This window comes from Narcine bancroftii, chromosome 2 (assembly GCF_036971445.1).
Source record: "Narcine bancroftii isolate sNarBan1 chromosome 2, sNarBan1.hap1, whole genome shotgun sequence".
Taxonomy (NCBI): Eukaryota; Metazoa; Chordata; class Chondrichthyes; order Torpediniformes; family Narcinidae; genus Narcine; species Narcine bancroftii.
The window spans coordinates 335,252,389-335,275,000 of record NC_091470.1 but is presented as its reverse complement, the minus strand read 5'-3'; the positions used below and the strand labels follow the sequence as shown (position 1 = coordinate 335,275,000).

Here is a 22,612-nt window from a genome sequence, read left to right as displayed (position 1 = left end):
GTGTCTATGCTCCAACCCTCCAGGCGGAACCAGCAGAAAAGGACAAGTTCTACACCGACCTGCGCAACCTCATCCAACGCACCCCTACAGCCGACAAGGTTGTCATCCTGGGCGACTTCAATGCTCGTGTCGGCAAAGACTCAGAAACCTGGCCAGGAATCCTGGGCAAGCATGGCGTCGGCAAGTGCAACGACAATGGGCGCCTCCTATTGGAGCTCTGCGCAGAACAGCGGCTTGTCATTACAAACACCCTTTTTCAGGAGAGGGACAGCCTTAAGACCACCTGGATGCATCCCCGATCCAAACACTGGCACCTCCTGGACTACATCCTGGTGCGAGAAAGTGACAAACGAGATGTGCTCCACACCAGGGTCATGCCTAGCGCGGAATGCCACACTGACCACCGGCTGGTTCGCTGCAAGCTCAACCTTCACTTCAAACCAAAGCCCAGGAACAATAAAGCCCCCAGAAAGAGGTTCAATGTTGGAAACCTGCAGTCAGACGAAGCGAGAGGAAACTTCCAGGCAAACCTCAAAGCAAAGCTCGACGATGCAACCCGCCTCACGGACCCGTCCCCTGAAACCCTCTGGGATCAGTTGAAGACTACCATACTGCAATCCACTGAAGAGGTACTGGGCTTCTCCTCCAGGAAAAACAAGGACTGGTTTGACGAAAACAGCCAGGAAATCCAGGAGCAGCTGGCAAAGAAGCGAGCTGCCCACCAGGCTCACCTTACAAAGCCGTCCTGTCCAGAGAAGAAACAAGCCTTCCGTTGCACATGCAGCCATCTTCAGCGCAAACTCCGGGAGATCCAAAATGAGTGGTGGACTAGCCTCGCCAAACGAACACAGCTCAGCGCGGACATTGGCGACTTCAGGGGTTTCTACGAGGCTCTAAAGGCTGTGTACGGCCCCTCACCCCAAGTCCAAAGCCCGCTGCGCAGCTCAGACGGCAAAGTCCTCCTCAGCGACAAGATCTCCATCCTCAACCGATGGTCAGAACACTTCCAATCTCTTTTCAGTGCCAACCGCTCAGTCCAAGATTCCGCCCTGCTCCAGCTCCCTCAACAGCCCCTAAGGCTAGAGCTGGATGAGGTTCCCACCCTGGATGAGACATATAAGGCAATCGAACAACTGAAAAGTGGCAAAGCAGCAGGTATGGATGGAATCCCCCCAGAAGTCTGGAAGGCTGGCGGCAAAACTCTGCATGCCAAACTGCATGAGTTTTTCAAGCTTTGTTGGGACCAAGGTAAACTGCCTCAGGATCTTCGTGATGCCACCATCATCACCCTGTACAAAAACAAAGGCGAGAAATCAGACTGCTCAAACTACAGGGGAATCACGTTGCTCTCCATTGCAGGCAAAATCTTCGCTAGGATTCTACTAAATAGAATAATACCTAGTGTCGCCGAGAATATTCTCCCAGAATCACAGTGCGGCTTTCGCGCAAACAGAGGAACTACTGACATGGTCTTTGCCCTCAGACAGCTCCAAGAAAAATGCAGAGAACAAAACAAAGGACTCTACATCACCTTTGTTGACCTCACCAAAGCCTTCGACACCGTGAGCAGGAAAGGGCTTTGGCAAATACTAGAGCGCATCGGATGTCCCCCAAAGTTCCTCAACATGATTATCCAACTGCACGAAAACCAACAAGGTCGGGTCAGATACAGCAATGAGCTCTCTGAACCCTTCTCCATTAACAATGGCGTGAAGCAAGGCTGTGTTCTGGCACCAACCCTCTTTTCAATCTTCTTCAGCATGATGCTGAACCAAGCCATGAAAGACCCCAACAATGAAGACGCTGTTTACATCCGGTACCGCACGGATGGCAGTCTCTTCAATCTGAGGCGCCTGCAAGCTCACACCAAGACACAAGAGAAACTTGTCCGTGAACTACTCTTTGCAGACGATGCCGCTTTAGTTGCCCATTCAGAGCCAGCTCTTCAGCGCTTGACGTCCTGCTTTGCGGAAACTGCCAAAATGTTTGGCCTGGAAGTCAGCCTGAAGAAAACTGAGGTCCTCCATCAGCCAGCTCCCCACCATGATTACCAGCCCCCCCACATCTCCATCGGGCACACAAAACTCAAAACGGTCAACCAGTTTACCTATCTCGGCTGCACCATTTCATCAGATGCAAGGATCGACAATGAGATAGACAACAGACTCGCCAAGGCAAATAGCGCCTTTGGAAGACTACACAAAAGAGTCTGGAAAAACAACCAACTGAAAAACCTCACAAAGATAAGCGTATACAGAGCCGTTGTCATACCCACACTCCTGTTCGGCTCCGAATCATGGGTCCTCTACCGGCACCACCTACGGCTCCTAGAACGCTTCCACCAGCGTTGTCTCCGCTCCATCCTCAACATCCATTGGAGCGCTTACATCCCTAACGTCGAAGTACTCGAGATGGCAGAGGTCGACAGCATCGAGTCCACGCTGCTGAAGATCCAGCTGCGCTGGATGGGTCACGTCTCCAGAATGGAGGACCATCGCCTTCCCAAGATTGTGTTATATGGGGAGCTCTCCACTGGCCACCGTGACAGAGGTGCACTAAAGAAAAGGTACAAGGACTGCCTAAAGAAATCTCTTGGTGCCTGCCACATTGACCACCGCCAGTGGGCTGATATCGCCTCAAACCGTGCATCTTGGCGCCTCACAGTTTGGCGGGCAGCAACCTCCTTTGAAGAAGACCGCAGAGCCTACCTCACTGACAAAAGGCAAAGGAGGAAAAACCCCACACCCAACCCCAACCAACCAATTTTCCCCTGCAACCGCTGCAATCGTGTCTGCCTGTCCTGCATCGGACTTGTCAGCCACAAACGAGCCTGCAGCTGACGTGGACTTTTTACCCCCTCCATAAATCTTCGTCCGCGAAGCCAAGCCAAAGAAGAAGCCAATTTTGTAAGAATGTAAGAAATGGGGGCAGGAGAAAGTCATCTGGCCTGTCAAGCCTTCTCCACCATTTAATGGCTGATCTGATGATAGGCTCATCTCCATTCACCTGCCTTTTCCCCATTTCCCTTAATTCCTCTACTATGTAAAAATCTATCTAACCTTATCTTAAATATATTTACTAACGTAGCCTTCACTGCTTCAATGAGCAGTGAATTCCACATATTCACCACCCTCTGGGAAAAACAGATCCTCCTCATCTCCATCCTAAATCTGCTATCCTGAATCTTGAGGCGGTGTCCCCTAATTTCAGTCTCCCCCACTAATGGAAACAACTTACCTACCTCGATCTTATCTTTACCTTTCATAATTTTAAATATTTGGATGAGACCCACTCTCATTCTTCTAAATTCTAGTGAGTACAGAATCAAACGACTCAATCTCTCCTCATAGGGTAACCCGCTCATCTCTGGAATCAACCTGGTGAACCTCCTCTGCACCGCCTCCAAAGCCAGTACATCCTTCAAGTAAGGAAACTAGAACTGTATGCAGTACTCCAGATGCAGCCTCACCAGGACTTTGTACAGTTGCAGAATCACCTCCTTGCCCTTAAATTCAACCCCTCTAGCAATGAAGGTCAATATTCCATTTGCCTTCTTAAGAGCCTGCTGCACCTACAAACCAACCTTTCCCAACTCATGCACAAACACTCCCAAGATCTTCTGCAGAGCAGCATGCTGTAATCATTTTCCATTTAATTAATAATCTGATCTTCCATTTTTTCTTCCAAAGTGGATAACCTCACATTTACCAACATTGTACGCTACCTGCCAGACCAATTAACCTATCTACAGTACATCTCTCTGCAGGATCTCAATATCCTCCGCACAATTTGCTTTTCTACCTAATTTAATATAATCAACAAAGACACACTACAATTTATCCCCTCTTCCAAATTATTATTGCATATTGTGAACAGATACATTTTGTATCTAATTGGCTAACTTACTCTGGAATCTGGATTTCATGCAATCTAACCTTCTAGACCAGACAACCAGGAACTTTTTGCTTTCACAGTCACAATTTTTCATAGATTTATTGAATCTAGTTTATAACCTGGCATGACAGGACTTCAATTTGCAACATTTGGGTTATTTAAACAAAGACCAGACTATTACATTTTGGATTCTACCATGCTTCGTGAGCCGTATCCCTTCAAGTTAGCTTCTACAATTAGTTTTGATTAAAGGTTACATAAGCAATAGAAAATGGAACTAAAACATCAACACCTACTTGCTGAATGGAGTAGAGTTTGATTGCAGTGCTACGATCCCATATACAGATGATATCATCCAGTCCACCACTGATCACACAGCTTGAGGTACAGATGAGGGAAACAATATCACCACGGTGTCCATGCATGTGACTCATTCGGCTTCCGGTTAATACATCCCAGAGACAAATAGCCCCATCTTGCCCTCCACTAGCCAGGGTCATTGTCTGAAGGGTGAAAGAACATATTTCAAGAACTAATGTACTGGGGGGGGGGGGGGGGGGGTGGGGGTGTAAATGGGTGCAATGGGCTCATGGGCCGAAAGGGCCTATTACCGTGCCATCAATCTAAATTTTAAAATAAAAAAATTGCAACTCTACAAGTTAATAAAGCTATTTGGAAAAGTGACCAGCAATCCTTCCACCAATGCTCACATTTTGAATGAATCACATAGCATAACTGGGATGGCACCAGCAAAACAAACAAATATGAAATGGCATGACTTAATTTTGAAAAATGGTACAAATATTAGCAGTTGTGAACAGCTTTTAATAGATATTTTTATTTCTCCACAAAACAAGTAGAAGGCTGAAGATAAAATAGAAATGTCACAATAAAAGGACATTTCCATAACAGAATACAAAAGTGCTACAGAAACTCAGGTCACGTAGCATCACTTGACCCCTGCAACTGCAGATTTTTTTGTTTTTGTTTATCTAAATTCCTTAACATGAATTTTGATAGTTTACCATCCTTCTCATTTTGTTTCCTTTCTTAAACTTCAGGCTATGCAGTATTTTGCTTCCTTGCAGTTTCTGAATCATGAAGTGACTTACTTTCTAACATTAATGATAAAACACATGCTATATGCACAGTATGTATTACCCCTCCATAAATCTTCGACGGCGAAGCCAAGCCAAAGATTAAATGAGTGGTATTTTATAGAAGATACTGGCTTTCTGCCTAATCTGATTAATCCTGAAAAACTGTCCCGACCTCTGCAATGAACTAAAAATTCAGGCACTGGCAAAATTTGATAATATAGTTCTTTTGTGCTAAAAGAATGACCTTATCAACAAGAAGAAATGTCAAAGCTGGACTTCTCCTTTATCTTCTGGTTTCCAGCACTTAGTGGTAGACACCAGTACATTCGGGAACATGCCTAAGGAAGAACAGAATTTAAAAAAACTGTAACCTGCAGGACTAAGCCTCTGTCGCGAACTCCCACACTGGCTCCTGGAGAGCACGGGGCTCCTGCCCTCCACTCCCTCAGTCCTTCCTATCCTCCTCCTCCTGATCCACCTCATCCTCCTCCCTTCCTGACATCCTGCACCTGATTGATCCTCCCCATAACTGCTGCCTATTCTTAACTATCCACTTCGACCTTCCACTCACAGAGGTAGAACACTCTGTCCTCAGTAGAGGTCTCACCTTTGTCTCCCTTTGCCCAAACCTCAATGATTTCCAAGCATGTCATGATGCTGAACTTGTATCGAATCCATCTCATGCCTACTTCCACAACCACAATTCTCCACCCTCCACTACAGACCCCTTCATCTGCTTTAATCCTTCTTCTTCCTCCTGGACACTTTGTTCCAGTCATCTACCTGCTCTGGACCTTTATATTTCCAACTGCTGCCGTGACTTCAATAGTTTCAGCTTTAAGACTTCAACCATACCAACTTCACTACTCCCCTCTATCATTCCAATCTCACCCCCTTGGAATATCTGGCCCCCACTCTCTCCACACAAATCCCAACTTCACCATCAAACCTGCAGTCAAGGGTGGTGCTGTTGTGGTCTGGCACACTGACCAAAGCCAGATGACAACTGCCACACACCTCCTCTTACTTACCTCTCCAACAGGATTACACCAAAATTCATCAAAACACTGTATCACGCACCATCTCTGAAAACATCACTTCCGGTCATCTCCTGAGCATAACCTCTTTTGTGGCCCAACCCCACGCCAGCCATTTCTACCTCCTAGCTAAGATCCACAAACCCAATTGTCCCAGCAGACTCATCGTGTCTGCGTGCTCCTGCCCCACCGAATTGGTCTCCGTTTACCTCGTTTTGTCCCTCCTGGTCCAGTCCCTCTCCACCTACATCCAGAACACTTCACACACTTCCCATCACTTCAACAACTTCCAGTTTCCTGAACTCGATCACCTCATGTTTACCTTGGACATCCAATCGCTATACACCTCCATCTCTCATACCAAAGGCCTCAAAGCCCTCGTTTCTTTCTGGACAATAGACCCGACCAATTCCCCTCCACCCTCTTCCAGTTGGCAAAACTTTTCCTTTAACGCTCTCCATTTTCTCCAGGTCAAAGGGGTACCCACATGGACCACAGCTATGCCTGGCTTTCTGTTGGCTACATGGAGCTATCTATGCTACAAGCTGACACAGGCAAAGCACCTCAATTCGTCCTCCACTACATTGACGACTACATTTGCGCTGTCTCATGCACCAATGATGAGCTCGTCGACTTCATCCACTTTCCTACCAACTTCCACCCCAAGCTCAAATTCATTTGTCCTTTGATCTCTGTTTCCATCTCAAGAGACAAACACTCGACAGACATCTTCTACAAACCCACGAACACACTCAGCTACCTCGACTACACCTCTTCACACCCTGTCGCCTGTAATATTTCATTCTCTCAATTCTTCCATCTCTGTCACAGGGAATTAGGGGTTACGGAGAGAAGGCGGGGACAGGGTACTGAACTTAAGATCAGCCATGATCTCATTGAATGGCGGAGCAGGCTCGAAGGGCCGAATGACCTACTCCTGCTCCTATCTTTTATGTTTCTATCTGCACCCAGGACAAGGACTTCCGTACCAGGTTATCACAATGTCCTTCTTCTTCAAACAACAAGAAAGTTTGAAGAAGGGGTAGGGGATCCAGAGAGCCAGAGCAGATAGAGGAGTGGAGGAGGGAGAAGATGATGTTAAAATTGCATGCATTGTTAGAAGTTAATGGGTGGAAATGTTCAGTTGCATCTATTTCAATGCAAGATGTACTGTAGGAAAGGCAGACAAGCTTCAAGCGTGGAATGGAATGTGGAATTATGACTGTACTGGTAGCTCACTGTTCTGGGCTTCCGTTGCTTCAGACAGGATAGAGAGGGGGGAGGAGTGGCATTGCTCATCAGGGAAAATATCACAGCTGTGCTCAGGCAGAACAGACCAGAGGGCTCGACTACTGAGGTTATATGGGAGGACATGGAACCTGTACAGATTAAAGAGGAAGACGTGCTTGCTGTCTTAAAGCAAATAAGGGTAAATAAATCCCCAGGGCCTGACAAGATATTCCCTCAGACCTTGAGGGGGGCTAGTGTAGAAACAGCAGGGGTTCTGGATGAAATATTTAAAATGACCTTAACCATGGGTGTGGTACCAGAGGATTGTAGGGTAGTCACATTGTTCCACTGTTTAAAAAAGGCTCAAAAAATAACCCTGGAAATTATAGCCCAGTGAGCCTGACGACAGTACCCTGTAGTAGGTAAATTATTGGAAGGTGTTCTATCAGATATACAAGTATTTGGATAATTAGGGATAGTCAACATGGCTTTGTGTGTGGTAAGTTGTGTTTAACCAATCTTAAAAACTATTTTGAGGTTACCAGGAAAGTTGATGAAGGATGCTGTCTACATGGAATTTAAGAAGGCCTTTGACAAGGTTCCACAACTTCAGAAGGTTCAGACACTAGGTATTCAAGGTGAAGTAGTGAACTAGATTCAACAATGGCTGGACGGGAGAAGTCAGAGAGTACTGGTGGATAATTGCTTCTCAGATTGGAGGCCTGAGTCTAGTGGTGTGTCTGAGGGATCGGTGATGCAAACATTGTTGTTTGTCATCTATTTCAATTATCTGGATGATCATGTGTTAAATTGGATCAGCAAGTTTGCAGATAACACTAAGATTGGAGATGTTGTGGACAGAAATGTACGTTTTCAAAGAAGGATCTGGACCAGCTGGAAAAATTGAAGAATGAATTTAATGCAGATAAGTGTGAGGAGTTGCATTTTGGAAGGACAAACCAAGATAAGCCATACACTGTGAATGATAGGGCTATAGAACAGTGGGATCTGGGAATACAGATATATAATTCCCTGAAATTGGCATCACTGGCACATTGGCCTTCATAAATCAAAGTATTGAGTACAGGAGTTGGGATGTCATGTTAAAGCTGTATAAAACATTGGTGAGGCTTAATTTGGAGTATTGTGTGGAGTTTTGGCCATCTAACTACAGGAAAGACATCAATAAGAGAGAAAGAGTGCAGAGAAGATATACTCAGAATTTGCCCAGGCTTCAAGTACTGAGTTACAGGGAAAGGTTAAACAGGATAGGACTTTATTCCCTGGAGCATAGAAAAATGAAGGGAGATTTGATAGAGATATTTAAAATTAAGAGGGGAATGAACAGAGTAAATGTAGAGAGGCTTTTTGCACTGAGGGTAGGTGAGATACAAACTAGAGGATATGGTTTAAGAGTGAGAGTGGAACATTTTAGGGGGAACTTCTTCACACAGAGAGGGGTGGAACACACTTCCAGCCGAAGAGGTGAATGCGGGCTCAATATTAACATTTAAGAAGAATTTAGACAGGTATATAGATGGGAGAGGTATGGAGGACTAGGTGCAGATCATTGGGACCAGGCCAAAAAAAATGGTTCGGCACAGACTAGACAGGGTAAAGAGGCCTATTTCTGTGCTATTATGTTCTATGGAGTTTAGGGACCACTTGTGCTGGGTTCAGGATAGGTTTGTCCACTGGGACAAGAAAAAGATGGTTGATGAAACAGGTGAGGCAAGTAGTCAGGATGAAGAAGGAAACATACATTAAATATAGGAAGCAGTAAACAGGAAGTATACGGTAGCCAGAAAGGAGCTTAAGAAAGGACTTAGGAGAGCTCGAAGGGGGGCATGAGAAGGCCTTGGAAGGTGAATTAAGGAGAACCCCAAGGCATTCTATGCATATGTGAATAACAGAAGGATGAAGGGAATGAAGGTGGGGCTGCTAAAGGATAAAGGAGGCAACATGTGCCTGAAAGTGGAGGAGGTTAAGGAGGTCCTAAATGAATACTTTGCTTCAGTTTTCACAAGAGAAAAGAACCTTGATCAGGGTGAGGTCGGAATAGAAGAGGCTTGTGTGCTGGATAATGTGGAGATTAAGGAAGAGGAAGTGTGGGATCTTCGTAAAAACATCAAGATTAAGTCCATGATGCCGGACATGATGTACCCCAGGTTGCTGTGGAAAGTGAGGGAAGCTCTAATCTATGGGATGCTGGGCTTCACTAATAGGGGGAATGAGTTCAAGAGTAGAGAAGTCATGTTGCAAATCTATAAATCTCTGGTGAGTATTGTGCTCAGTTCTAGTCAGATTACAGGAAGGATGTGGAAGCTATGGAGAGGGCACAGAGGACATTTACCAGGATGTTACTTGGATTGGAAAATAAACCTTATGAGGGAAGATTAGCAGAACTGAGACTTTTTTTCTTGAAGTATAGAAGGATAAGAGGAGATTTAATACAGGTAGAGGTCTACAAGATTATGAAAGGCAATAGATAGGGTGGTCAACCATTGCTTGTTTCCCAGGGCAGGAATAGCAAAAACCAGAGGACATGAGTACAAAGTGAAGGGAGGAAGTTTAGGGGAGACATCAAGGATACATTTTTTTTACTGCAGAGTTGTAGGTGCTTGGAATGCCTTGGCAGGGATGGTGGTGGAGGCTGAAACATAAAGGGCATCTTGGACAAGGATGGAAGAAAAATAGAGGGATAAGGGTTGGGAGGGTTTCGTATTTTGTTTTAAGGAATACATGGGTTGGTACAACATCAAGGGCCGAAGTGCCTGTACTGTGCTATAACGTTCTATGTTGTAAAATTGTTTTTCCCTCTGCCATCATCAACTCGACCCTTACCCGTATACCTCCATTACCCATACATCTGTCCTGGCTCCCTCCACCCCCATGTGCAACAAGGACAGGATTCCTCTTGTCCTCACCTACCACCCCACCAGCCTCTGCATCCAACATATCCATTTCTGCCACATACTATGTGATCCCATCACCAGACATATTCCCCCCTCCTCTCCACTTTCCGCATGAACCGCTCCCTCCATGACTCCATTGTCCACTCCTCCCTCCCCACTAATCATCCCCATGGCACCTATCCCAATGACTGCAGATGTTCTACTTGTGCCCATACCTCCTCCCTCACTACCATTCAGGGTCCCTAAACAGTCCTTCCAAGGGAAGCAACATTTCACTTGTAAATCTGCATCTGGTACTCACGCTGTGGTCTCCTCTACATCGGAGAGACTGCTTTGTTGACAACCTCAGTTCAGTCTGCTGCAATAGCGTGGATCTCCCAGTGGCCACCTATTTCAATTCTCCATCCCATTCCCTTACTGACATATCTGTCCATGGTTGCATGCACCATGCACTGCCAGTCTGAGACCATCCGCAAATTGGAGGAACAACACCTCATCTTCTGACTGGGCACCCTCCAACTGGATGGTATCAACATCGACTTCTCTGGCTTTTGTTAACCTGCCCCCCTCTCACTTATTCTCCCATTGCCTTTCCCCAGCTTTGTCTCTCTCCCTTTTCCCTCTGTCTCTTCTCACATAGCCAAAATCAATTCTCAACTCTCCACTTATCATATCCAATTAACACCTTTTGTTGGCTTGGACTCCTTCCTCAGCCAGTACTGTCTCTATTCTAATATTTCCTGTTTTTGCTTATTCTTTGCATATTCCTTGAAGAAGGGCTCAGGCCCAAAGTGTTGGCAATATATCTTTATCTCCTATGGACGCTGCAAGACTGGCTGAGTTGCTCCAATATTTCAGTGTGTTTTTACTGAAATCACAGCATCTGCAGATTTTTGTGTTTTCCTCTTTAAAAACACATTGCAATTCAATACATTTGCATGTAATTAATTCAGTAGCCATACACTTGGAGAAAATAAGACTTGTTTTCACAATTCACAAACATTGGATGACTTCCACAGGATGTCACCCAGAATTTCACAACTATTTTAATACTTTTCAGGTACTGTTCTATCACTTATGTTTGAGAGTAAAATTTGAACAAATTTATGAAATTTGAATGCAAGCAAATAACATTCATTTAAACTGTGATTTGTCTTAATCTCCTGTGAAGACAAAAACATCAATTTAGTTTGTGAATGGAGCACTTTATCTTCTCACTCAGGGAGAAGAAACTTGCTTTTTACACAAGTAAAAGCAGACCTGATTTTGCCAATGTCCACATGACATTAAGATGTGCAGCAATTGTAGAAATCTGTCTGCATCGACAGAATATTAGTGTACAATTTAACATGAAACGTCGACATCAAGTTAATGACAGAAATGATTCGGATTGCTTTTGCTCTTGCTGCCACTTAGCAAAATACTTTTGTTTCTTTAATGTTACCTGGTCAATGTAAACTGCAGTGATCCCTCCTGAGTGACCCTGTAACGTATAAAGGCAACAAGAGTCCTCAAGCCGATATATCTGTAAGAGAAGAAGCTCAAAAGGAGTACACCACAACAAAGTGCAACAATTCTTTCAAATTACTTCATTCAAAATGAAAATTAGCAACAGATCACACTATGCCCACTAAATGTACAATAGCTCTGTAAACCTGTGCTACCTGTTGATCCCACATCATCTGCAGTTGATTGCCTGTATGCGTTTGCAGAGAACAAAATATTATTAGTAGCTAAAGGAAAATCCAGCCAACAAAGAAAGGAACATGTGCTAAAAAAAAGCACAGGGATGCTGATACCACGCTCCGTTTCCTCCAGCAGCAACTATTGAAACAGGCCTTCAGCCCTTCTAGTCTGAGTTGAACCATATTTTTTGCCCTGTCTCATTGACCTGCATACCTCTCCCATCCATGTACCTGTCCAAATTCTACTTAAATGTTAAAATTGAGTCTGCATTCTTTAACACAGAAAAACACATGTTGTTGATGCAGGTTTTTTGGCAATAACATTAGAAGAAGTGGCTAAAGGCACCTGATAAAATAATGTTGCAGATTTCTGTCGGAGCAGAGATCCGAGAAATTGAATTCCAGAACTGTGAAGAAGTTCTCCCTCACACTCACTCTCGTGTGAAGAAGTACACTCACACTCGTGTGAAGTTCTCCCTCACATTCACTCTCGTGTGAAGTTCACACTCACACTCACGTGAAGTTCTCCCTCACACTCACTCTCGTGTGAAGTTCTCCCTCACAGTCACTATCGTGTGAAGAAGTTCTCTCTCACTCACTCTCGTGTGAAGTTCTCTCACACTCACTCTCATGTGAAGAAGTTCTCCCTCACACTCTCGTGTGAAGTCCACACTCACACTCACTCTCGTGTGAAGTTCTCTCTCATTCACTCTCGTGTGAAGTTCACACTCACTCTCGTGTGAAGAAGTTCTCCCTCACTCACTCTCGTGTGAAGAAGTTCTCTCCCTCACTCACTCTCGTGTGAAGAAGTTCTCCCTCACACTCTCATGTGAAGTTCTCTCACACTCACTCTCATGTGAAGAAGTTCTCCCTCACATCTCATGTGAAGAAGTTCTCCCTCACACTCACTCTCGTGTGAAGTTCACACTCACTCTTGTGTGAAGAAGTTCTCCCTCACTCACTCTCGTGTGAAGAAGTTCTCTCCCTCACTCACTCTCGTGTGAAGAAGTTCTCCCTCACACTCTCATGTGAAGTTCTCTCACACTCACTCTCATGTGAAGAAGTTCTCCCTCACATCTCATGTGAAGAAGTTCTCCCTCACACTCACTTTCGTGTGAAGTTCTCTCACTCACTCTCGTGTGAAGAAGTTCTCTCTCACTCACTCTTGTGTGAAGTTCTACCTCACACTCATGTGAAGAAGTTCACACTCACTCTCGTGTGAAGAAGTTCTCCCTCATGTTCCCACTCAAATTTTCCCCTTTCACTCTTAACCTTCCCTTAGTGGAAAAAGACTATCTACATTTACTCCTTATAATTTTAAATACCTCAATCAAATCTCCCCCCATTCTTCTATGCTCCAGGGAATAAAGTCCTAACCTGTTAAACCTTTCCCTGTAACTCAATTCCTGAAGTCCAGGCAAATTCCTAGTAAATTTTCTACGCACTCTTTCTATTTTATTGGTATCTTTCCTGTAGTGAGGTGACCAAAACTGCACACAATACTCCAATTTGGCCTCACCAATGTCTTAAACAACTTTACCATAATATCCCAACTCCTATACATTATCACTACAGGTCAGTTGTGCATATATGAGCTGACTGAAGAGTGATGTCAGACAGGCATAGGTTATACATCTAATGAGTCAGTGGCCAGTCATGATTTGAAATGGTTGACCTAACATAGGTGGGAAACTTACTGCAATGTGACTACTGCAATAACATGGATTCATCCTCATCAAACCTGCATGTGGTGGCATACTTCCACTTACAGAAAATTAATGAGGCAGTGTGGTAGACACTGGTCTTCAATCAGGCTTTTGACAAGGTTCTGCATGCTAGCTGGTCCACAGCTTAAGGGATTGGAGTCATGTCAGCAAACTGGATGCAAAATTGGCTGGGTTATAGGAGGCAGAGGGATACTGAAGGGTTGGTGTTTTTCCAACACGAAATCTATAGAAAAAGTATGTGTGTGTATATATATATATATATATATATATATATAAAAGAGTTGGGACTTCATGCTGCAATTGTACAAAACATCAGTTAGACTACACTTATAGTATTGTGCATAGTTCAGATCACTACCACCACAGAAAGGAAATGGCTTCAATAGTGAAAGAGTAGAAGAGACTCACCAAGTGCTGTCTGGAATGGAAAACTATAGCTAAAATAGAGACGGGACTGACGGTTTATTCTCATTGGAATGAAAAGATTAAAAATTAAAAGGTGACCTTACTGAGGTTTATTAAAAGGGGCAAGAATAAGATAGATGGTCAGCATCCTTTTTCCCCAGGGTTGAGAATCAGAGGGCACAGGTTTAAGTTGAGAGAGGAGAAATTTAAAGATTTGAAGTGTATGTTTTTCACCCAGAGAGTGATGGGCCATAAGGGCCCATTTTTGAGCTGTATGGTTCTACGATTCTCATAATGGTTAATAGAAAGAATTGCTTTGGGCAGGGAAATCAGAACTAAGTCACAAGCTTCTCTCTCTCTCTCTCTCTCTCGCTTTCCATCATGAAATAAACTGTATTCTAAAATATCAAAGACTGATCTATTTCATATTTGATGAAGGACTATAATTTCTAAGTAATGTTCAAGCCACCTGTGAAGTCCACATTTATTTCAGCTCTCTCCAGGAAGAGACAGGAACAAGTACCATGGCTCTTGTCAGCAAAACAACATTAATGTAAAAAAAAAGTGGGAAACCTTGCTAATCAATAGCACGAGGCGTACCAGTCAGTGATAGCACAGCCACCTGAAGTGACCTTCAATCTTTTTCTGGACCCCAGTCAGGATAGGATAGGAAATTGCATTCTCACACAAAAAGCCACTTTCACTTCTTAACTCTCAGTTAAGAACATTCTCTTCTTAATTTGCCATCTCTTGATTCTGTGTTCAATATTTATCAAAAGAGGTACAATTCCCTTCAGGAGAAGCAAAATATTTTGGAAAATTAACATATAAAACAGGAAAATGGGATGCTAATCTACACTCATCCCATTTGCCTATGTTCAGTGAGGATATGGCTGAACTTCATATTCTTTTGTTTATTTAAATTATATTCTGCTTCTCAGACAGTCACTCCCGGTGAGAGTGTTGACTTGACGTTTCCTCAGATGATCAAAGGTTGTGTTAACATACATGGAGAATTTCATCATGGATTTCTGCTTTTGTTGAAAGATGGCTCTTAAAATTTGCAAAGTGGTCCATGTTTTCAAAGACCTCACCAAGTAGTTTCTTTGTCAGAGGCAGAGTGATTCAATGGGACAAGCAGGTGAAGTGATGCCACTGTTCCTTTCAATGGCTGTATCATTGTGTATCATGGTAGCTGCAACCATTGGACAGAAGTCAATGCAGAAGATTACTCAAATCACCCTTTGCTCCACTGACAAAATTCACCATGAGTGTGGCTTAAATAGGGCTCGAAGAATTATTAAGGATCCCTACTATCCACCACACAAGATCTTTGACCTACTATCATCAGGAAGGAGTTTCAGGAGTGCCAGGCTGGGAAATAACTTCTTCCTGCAAGCTGTGAGATTGATGAATGGTATTCTGTAACCTGGGTCTCTTATAAATGAAATAAGTAAATTAATCTGAAATGTTTATACATAGTTATTTTATATTGATGTTTTTATGTATAAATGTGATTATGTGCATCATGGTCCAGAGAAACACTGTCTTGTCAGACTATATAAGTACAGTCTGGTGGTAATAAATTTTTACTTGAAGATCACAAAAATGTTTGAATGAAGGCAATCCTTTCAATTTTGTTCTCACTCTGCCAGTTTTCCAATTCTACTGCCCTGAAAGGGTAGGACAGGAATGTTGTTCAAAGCAAGACACATCCCATATAATAGACATCCTCTACTACAGGAGTTCCAGTCTAAATTATGCATTCTCATCCTTCAATTTAGTAGGAAACCTTTGATCAAGATCCCATCGTCACTTTAAAGGGAATTGAACAATACTCACTCTGAGTGTGTGATCCTGACTACCTGTCACTACACGGCCAGCAGCTGCTTTTAGTACAGTGATGGGCTTTTGATGTGCACAAGGAACCATGTGGGTCAACTGACAAATTATGACATCATCACTGCTAAAAACTGGAGATGTGGGGTTGCTGGATCTGTTGGGTGTTCCTGAACAAAAATAAAGAATTAGTGTTCTGTGTGGAATAAAAACTGATTTATCAATTCTCATGTACACAGCAACTTTAACACAGAAAAACACATGTTGTTGATGCAGTTTCTTTGGCAATAATATTAGAGGAAGTGGCTAAAGGCACATCTGATAAAATAATGTTGCAGATTTCTGTCAAAGCACAGAGATTGAGAAATTGAATTCCAGAGTATAACAGTACAATGACTGAAAGGTCTGCTACTGATGAAGCAATGAGGTGGAAGGACATACAGGAGACTAAGGTTGTAATAGAACAAATGCTAAATGGGAAATTGAGGTGATTTCAGAGTTCATTTAATTGCTGATTTGACACTTAGTATGTGTCAATGAGCTGTTGAATATAATTAGCAAAGAATGGAATAGCTGGTAACTTTATTAATTTGTTAAACATCATACAGTAATCATAGAGGAGGCAGAACAATACAGTATTTTAGTCATTTATGACTGCTTCAGTTTGTTTGATGTTTAATCAAGTTTATCAAAGGACATCACTACATGGTTTATCAAGGGACATCAAGCTGAGCAGCAACATGGATCCATTCCAATTTGCTTCCCGCAGCTACAGGACTACAGCAGATGCCATCTCACTGGCCCTACTCAAAGCCCTGAAACACCTGGACAACAAAGATGCATACATCAGGATGCTCTTAACAGACTACAGTTGGGCATTCAACACCATCATTCCTTCAAAACTGATCTGTAAACTCCAAGCTCTGGGCCTCAATGCACCACTTTGTAATTGGATCTTGGATTTCCTCACCTCTAGACTACCATCAGTGAGGAGTGGCAAGAACATCACCACAATCTTCATCAGTACCTGAGCAGGACAGGGCTGCATTCTTACCTATATCTGTGTGGCTCAGTACAACAACAACACCATCTACAAATATGTTGATGATACTATGGTAAAAGCAAGGAGCTGATTGTGGACAAGCAGAGAAAAACCAGAGATATACAATCTAGTAATCATTGGGGTAATCTGAGGTGGAGAGGGTCAGCAAATTTAAATTCCTATTTGTCACTAGCTCGGAGGACTTTACCTGGATCCAACACACCAATGACACTGTGAAGAAAGCACGTCCACCCTCCACTTCCTCAGGAGTATGCAGAGGCTTAGTATGACATTTGTAACTTTGCCAAACTTGGGCAGATGTGTAGTAGAAAGGGTGCTGACTGACTGCATTGTGTCCTGGCATGGGGGCACCAATACATCTGAGTGGAAAGCCCTGCAATGAGATGGACGCAGCCCATCACAGCCAAAAAATCTAATGCTGCCACCAGAGAGCAACAGCAATCATCAAGGAATCACACTACCCAGGACATGCCTGTACTAGCTGGTCATCAGAAAAGAGGTGCAGGTGCATCAAGACTCGTACCATCAGGTTCAGGAACAGTTGCTACCTCTCCACCACCAGTCTCCTAAAGAATAAACTCAATCAGAGACTTATTTAAGGACTTGTAGCAACTGTGTCACAGTGCAAAATGAAGTGAGAAAATGATCAGATGTAGTCGAGTCGAAGTTCAGTAAAAGTCATTTACTCAAACAATCATGCGCAACATTTTAAAAATCTTGCATGTTCCAAATGAGGTCATCACACAGTGATGGCATGACGTCACTCGGAACCTCCCGAACCGGTTTGATGAAGCCTCCAGTAAGCTGCTACATAGCCGCCTCCCCAGAATCAGCGATAGGAGGCTAAACCTCTGATGCCATTACTGTCCACCGCTCTTGGGCGGTGATCCATGCCTTTGCATCGGGGGTCGTGGCAAGGGCTGATCAAGGTCGAGATGAGCGAGCTTTAGTCGGTCAATCGTAAATCTCTCTGAATGCCCCCCAATGTCCAGTACACAAGTTCGTAGCACTTGGCCTCTGTAAGGGTGGCCCGTGTACACCTCTACGTACAAACAAACTCACAGACCCAGATTCCCCTTGGGATGAAGGGTGTCGTTCCATGTGTTGACTTGGGAACTGGGGCCAATTTTCCAAGCCAGTACCGCAGTCTGCCTAAAACTTCAGTTGGTGGTACCTCCTGTGCACATGCTGCGGGCATGAACTCCCCAGGTATAATGAGCAGAGGTTTATAAACCAACTCGGCCGATGAGGAGTTGAGATCCTCTTTGGGTGCTATTCTTATTCCCAGGAGGATCCAGGGCAGCCCGTCTGCCCAATCAGGTCCATGGAGACGAGCCATCAGTCCAATCTTCATATTTTATGAAATTGTTCCACCAGGCCACTCAACTGAGGGTGGTAGGCTGTCATGTGGTGTAGCTGTATTTCCAGCAGTCACGAAAATATGTCTCACAGCACGGAGGTAAAGTGTGGGCCTTTGTCGGAGGTGACGCGTGTGGGTAGGCTGAACCGAGATACTCAGGCAGAAATGAAAGTTCTGGTTCATGAATTGGCCGACGAGTCCATTGCAGGAACCACCTCTGGCTACCTAGTGAATCTGTCGATGACCGTTAACAAGTGCCTAGACCCTCGTGACATTGGAAGTGGGCTGACAATGTCGACATGCACGAGGTCGAATCTGCGATGCAGTGGCTGGCAGGGGGCCTTCACACTTTTGCAGATTGGCAGTTAGTGCACGTCTTTGCCCAGTACGTGACCTGGATTTTGTGTCCATATCATACAAACTTGTCGGCAACAGGCAGACCGTCCTCGAATGGAGGGGTGGGACAGGCCGTGAATGGCAACAAAAATGCAACGTTTCCATGCCGCAGGGATGATAGGGTAAAGCTGGCCTGTGGAATCGTCGCTTAGGTGAGTGATATCTTGTGGCCCAAAGGGTTGTTGGGGTCACCAATGTAGCAAATATCTTGTGGCCCAAAGGCTTGTTGGGGTCACCAATGTAGCAAATATCTTGTGGCCCAAAGGCTTGTTGGGGTCACCAATGTAGCAAATATCTTGTGGCCCAAAGGCTTGTTGGGGTCACCAATGTAGCAAATATGTTGCAGTGTAAAATGAAGAATGAGAAAATGATCAGTCGTAGTTGAGTCAAAGTTCAGTAAGTCATTTACTCAAATAGTCATGCGCAGCTTTTTAAAACCCCACACGCTCCAAATGACGTCATCACCTTGTGATGTGATGACATCACCTGGAACCTCCCGAGCCAGTTCAATTAAGCCTCTGGTGAGCCGCGACGGACTCTTGCTTTGCACATTATTTATTACTGATTTTTTTTTTCTGAATTGCATAGTTTGTTTTATTCTTTGTTTAGATTTCTCTTTCTTGTTTAGGTATATTTTCTTGATTTTTTTTGCACTACTGACAAGTCGAAATTCTGTCTGATGTACAGGAAAAAGGATCTCAGGGTTGTATGTGATGTCATGTAAGAACTCTGACAATAAATCTAACTTTAAAGTTCAGGATTAGTTAAGATGGAAAATAGACAAGGTTAGTAACCCGAGAGAATGGTCACAAACTGAAGAAAAAAATAACCTTTTAAAATACCTTTGACCTACCTCGGTACTGTAGCTGGTTGATCGTCTTATTGGTGTCTAAACAATAGAAATCTAATGAACCATTCAGTCTTGCTGTGACAATTCTGTAAGAGGAAGCAGAGTTCCTTTACTGTGCACTAATTATTTACACATACACATAAGACTTCTGTCATCGTTTGATGAAGGCAGCAACAAATGCTTATTTACAAACTGGCCTCATCAATTTAATGATAAATTATGTCACTTCCATTCCACATTCTATTATTAGATATACAATCATGGCTGATTTAATAGCACTAGTCAGTATTGAAATTCATAAAGAATATGAAGTAGTTCCTAAGCACTGACAAAATACAAAAAATAACTACAGCTAATTATCGTACAAACAGCAACTATTAATGAGGAAATAAGGGAAAGGAGCCCATACTAAGTTCTGCAAATACGATTTCTAATCCATCATTCCTACAGGTTCCTGGTTTGGTAGCAAATAGGTTAAAATCCAGGTGCAAGATAAAGAATTTAAATCAGACTAGTCATTAATACTTGAGGCATGTAGCTAATATATCGGTAGAAAAAAACATTTAATACAAATCCAAGAGTAAGTCATGTTTCAGTCAGACCAATATGGGCTTATCCAGGTGTATCCTTATAGAAATCATTAAGAATATCTCAAGACACCAAAACACAAGTATTCCTTTGAAATCAAACCCACTTGAGCTAAAGAAAGGATTCGGCTCTACATTTTGAATGGTATTCAGCATGTTTTCTCAGGATTTGTGGAGTAAAACCAGCTTTCTACCTGTTTGTGATAAAAGCCAATGCTGTTATCCCTGATGAATCCTCTTCATTGCTGCAACGTAGCATTCCATCTGCAGCATTCCACACCTGAAATAAACCAGACTCAGGTTTAAACATTCTCTTCATTCTTTTGCTTTTCTGTGCTTCAGAACCACATTTAGGGAAGAGATCCAATGGCAATGGACCCAATTTGGCATCTCAATCATTATATTTCAATGCAAAATAGTGAGCTTTATAACTTGCATAAGGACATCTTGGTTGCACTTTCTTTCTGTCTTAACATTCATTTGAGCAAATTTAACTATAAGTCAATGAAAAGTTGACAAGATGATTTTATTTTCCACGGTCCGTATCTACCTGATTGCTATTACAAATAGCTCAGATACCAGAAATCAAATCAATTACTTTCTTGCTTTGTGTTTATCTAGATTGGAGAACTTAATAAGTGAGTATTTAGGCAAGGTTGTTTGTACTGGTCATTTCTTTTCTGCAATTAAGTTGTCAGTATGTCACTGTAGACTTTTTACCCCCTCCATAAATCTTCGTCCGCGAAGCCAAGCCAAAGAAGAAACTAAGCTACTAATACATTTCTTAAAATATTTCTGAACTAGAAATATTAGCAAAAATATTTCTTAACTATAATATCTATTTTCAAACCTATTTCAAAGTAAACATATTTCTTCACATCATAAATGTTAATATATTCTCATGTTTGATACTGGCCTTTCTGCTCCTTACACTCAACATACTGCACTACAAAATGTATTGTACATGTTGGCATATAAGTTATTGACCCTCTCCTCTACTGAGCCCTCAGTGAGGACTGGGTCGTGTTCCCCTGACTCCCTCCTGATGTCCACAATCATCTCCTTGGTGATGCTACCAGAGAAAGCAAGGTTGTTGGCATGACACCATTCAACAAGCTGATCTCTCTCCCTCCTGTACGCTTCCTCATTGCCATTTGTAATTCTGCCGACGAACGTTGTGTCATTGGCAAACTTGTAGATAGCACTGGAATTGCGCCTGGCCACACAGTCGTGGGTGTATAATGAGTATGCTAAGCATGTATCCTTGAGGTGTGTCTGTGCTGATAATCAGTGAAGAAAAGAGACTATCTCCAATTCGTACTGACTGTGGTCTTCTGATGAGGAAGTCAAGGATTCAGTTGCGGGGTGGGGGGTGGGGGGGGGGGGGGGGTGCTGCAGAAGCCCAGAGTTTGCAACTTCTTGATCAGCACTGCAGTTGATGAAGAGCAGCCATATGCATGAGCTGCTATTTTCAAGGTGATCCAGAGCTGAGCGGAGAGCCAGCGATATTGTGTCCGCTGTGAAGCTATTGTAACAATAGATAAATTGCAGCGAGTCCAGACCTTTGCTTAGGTACATGTTAATTCTGGCCATTATCAACCTCTCAAAGCATTTCATCACAGTAGAGGTTAGTGCTACTGGATGATAGTCATTGAGGCAGGTCACTCTGCTCTTCTTGGGCACCGACCGGGATGACTGATGCCCTTTTGAAGCAGGTGGGAACCTCTGACTGCAGCAGTGAGAGGTTGAAAATGTCCATGAACACTCTGGCTAGTTGGTTGGCGCAGATTTTCAGTCCCCTGCCAGGGCCTGATGCCTTGCGAGGGTTCACCTCTTGAATGATGTTCTGACATCTTCAAACACAGGGATCACAGGGTCCTCAGCCTTTTCAGGGATTCTAGTAGGCACTGTTGGTTTCTCCTTCTCAAAACCTACATTTTAAGTGGAAATTCTGGGGTCATCTTGTAATACAGCTTAAGAGTCAGAACAGAACAGAGCTTTTGGTCAAACTTTCCATGCCAACTAAGTGGGCAATCTCGGCTATTCCCTTTTGCCTGGCTGGTGCATATCCTTTTGCCCTTATTGGTTCAAACTCCTTATAGACAGAGCTAGTTTTAAACCCAGATCGTGACAATACCTTTGCGCCAACTGCTACGTTAACCCTACAACCCAAAAGAATAAGGAAAAATGCAGTTGAAATAAATTATTGCATGGTTGCTTTAAAAACAGTTGTTTCAATATTTTTGGTCAGTACCCAAGGCTACAAATTTGGATGAAGGGAACCTTCCAGGTCATTTAGTCTCATTCTTTCAGAATACATCTATAGATGTTGTGTATCCCGATGAGTTTCTCCAGCCGTATAAGCTCTACAATGACAGCATCGGCAGATTTTCTTGCTTAATGACCCCAGAATTTCCTCCTTATGAAAGTAGCGTTCCAAGCACAATACAATGCATTCAAGTCTTAGGGTAGAAATGGATTCCCAAAAATCCCCGATTCAGAGGCCAATTAACAAAAATTATAT

The 22,612-nt window shown here is 43.4% G+C and overlaps 1 protein-coding gene across 5 annotated transcripts in view; it reads right to left on the bottom strand.

Moving 5' to 3' along the window:
* The window catches only part of scap (SREBF chaperone), a 141,750-nt gene that overhangs the window by 5,532 nt on the left and 113,606 nt on the right, over positions 1-22,612 (bottom strand). For 2 of the 5 annotated variants that reach the window (XM_069922149.1, XM_069922148.1), the window contains exons 18-22: positions 20,283-20,368; positions 19,505-19,587; positions 15,836-16,002; positions 11,621-11,701; positions 4,191-4,397 (exon numbers count right to left, since the gene is read on the bottom strand). In XM_069922149.1, coding sequence (XP_069778250.1) covers positions 4,191-4,397; positions 11,621-11,701; positions 15,836-16,002; positions 19,505-19,587; positions 20,283-20,368 — 624 coding nt within the window. Of the gene's footprint in view, positions 1-4,190; positions 4,398-5,238; positions 5,333-11,620; positions 11,702-15,835; positions 16,003-19,504; positions 19,588-20,282; positions 20,369-22,612 lie in introns of those variants that run through there. The other 3 variants (XM_069922150.1, XR_011352477.1, XR_011352478.1) reach the window with 3 other exon arrangements.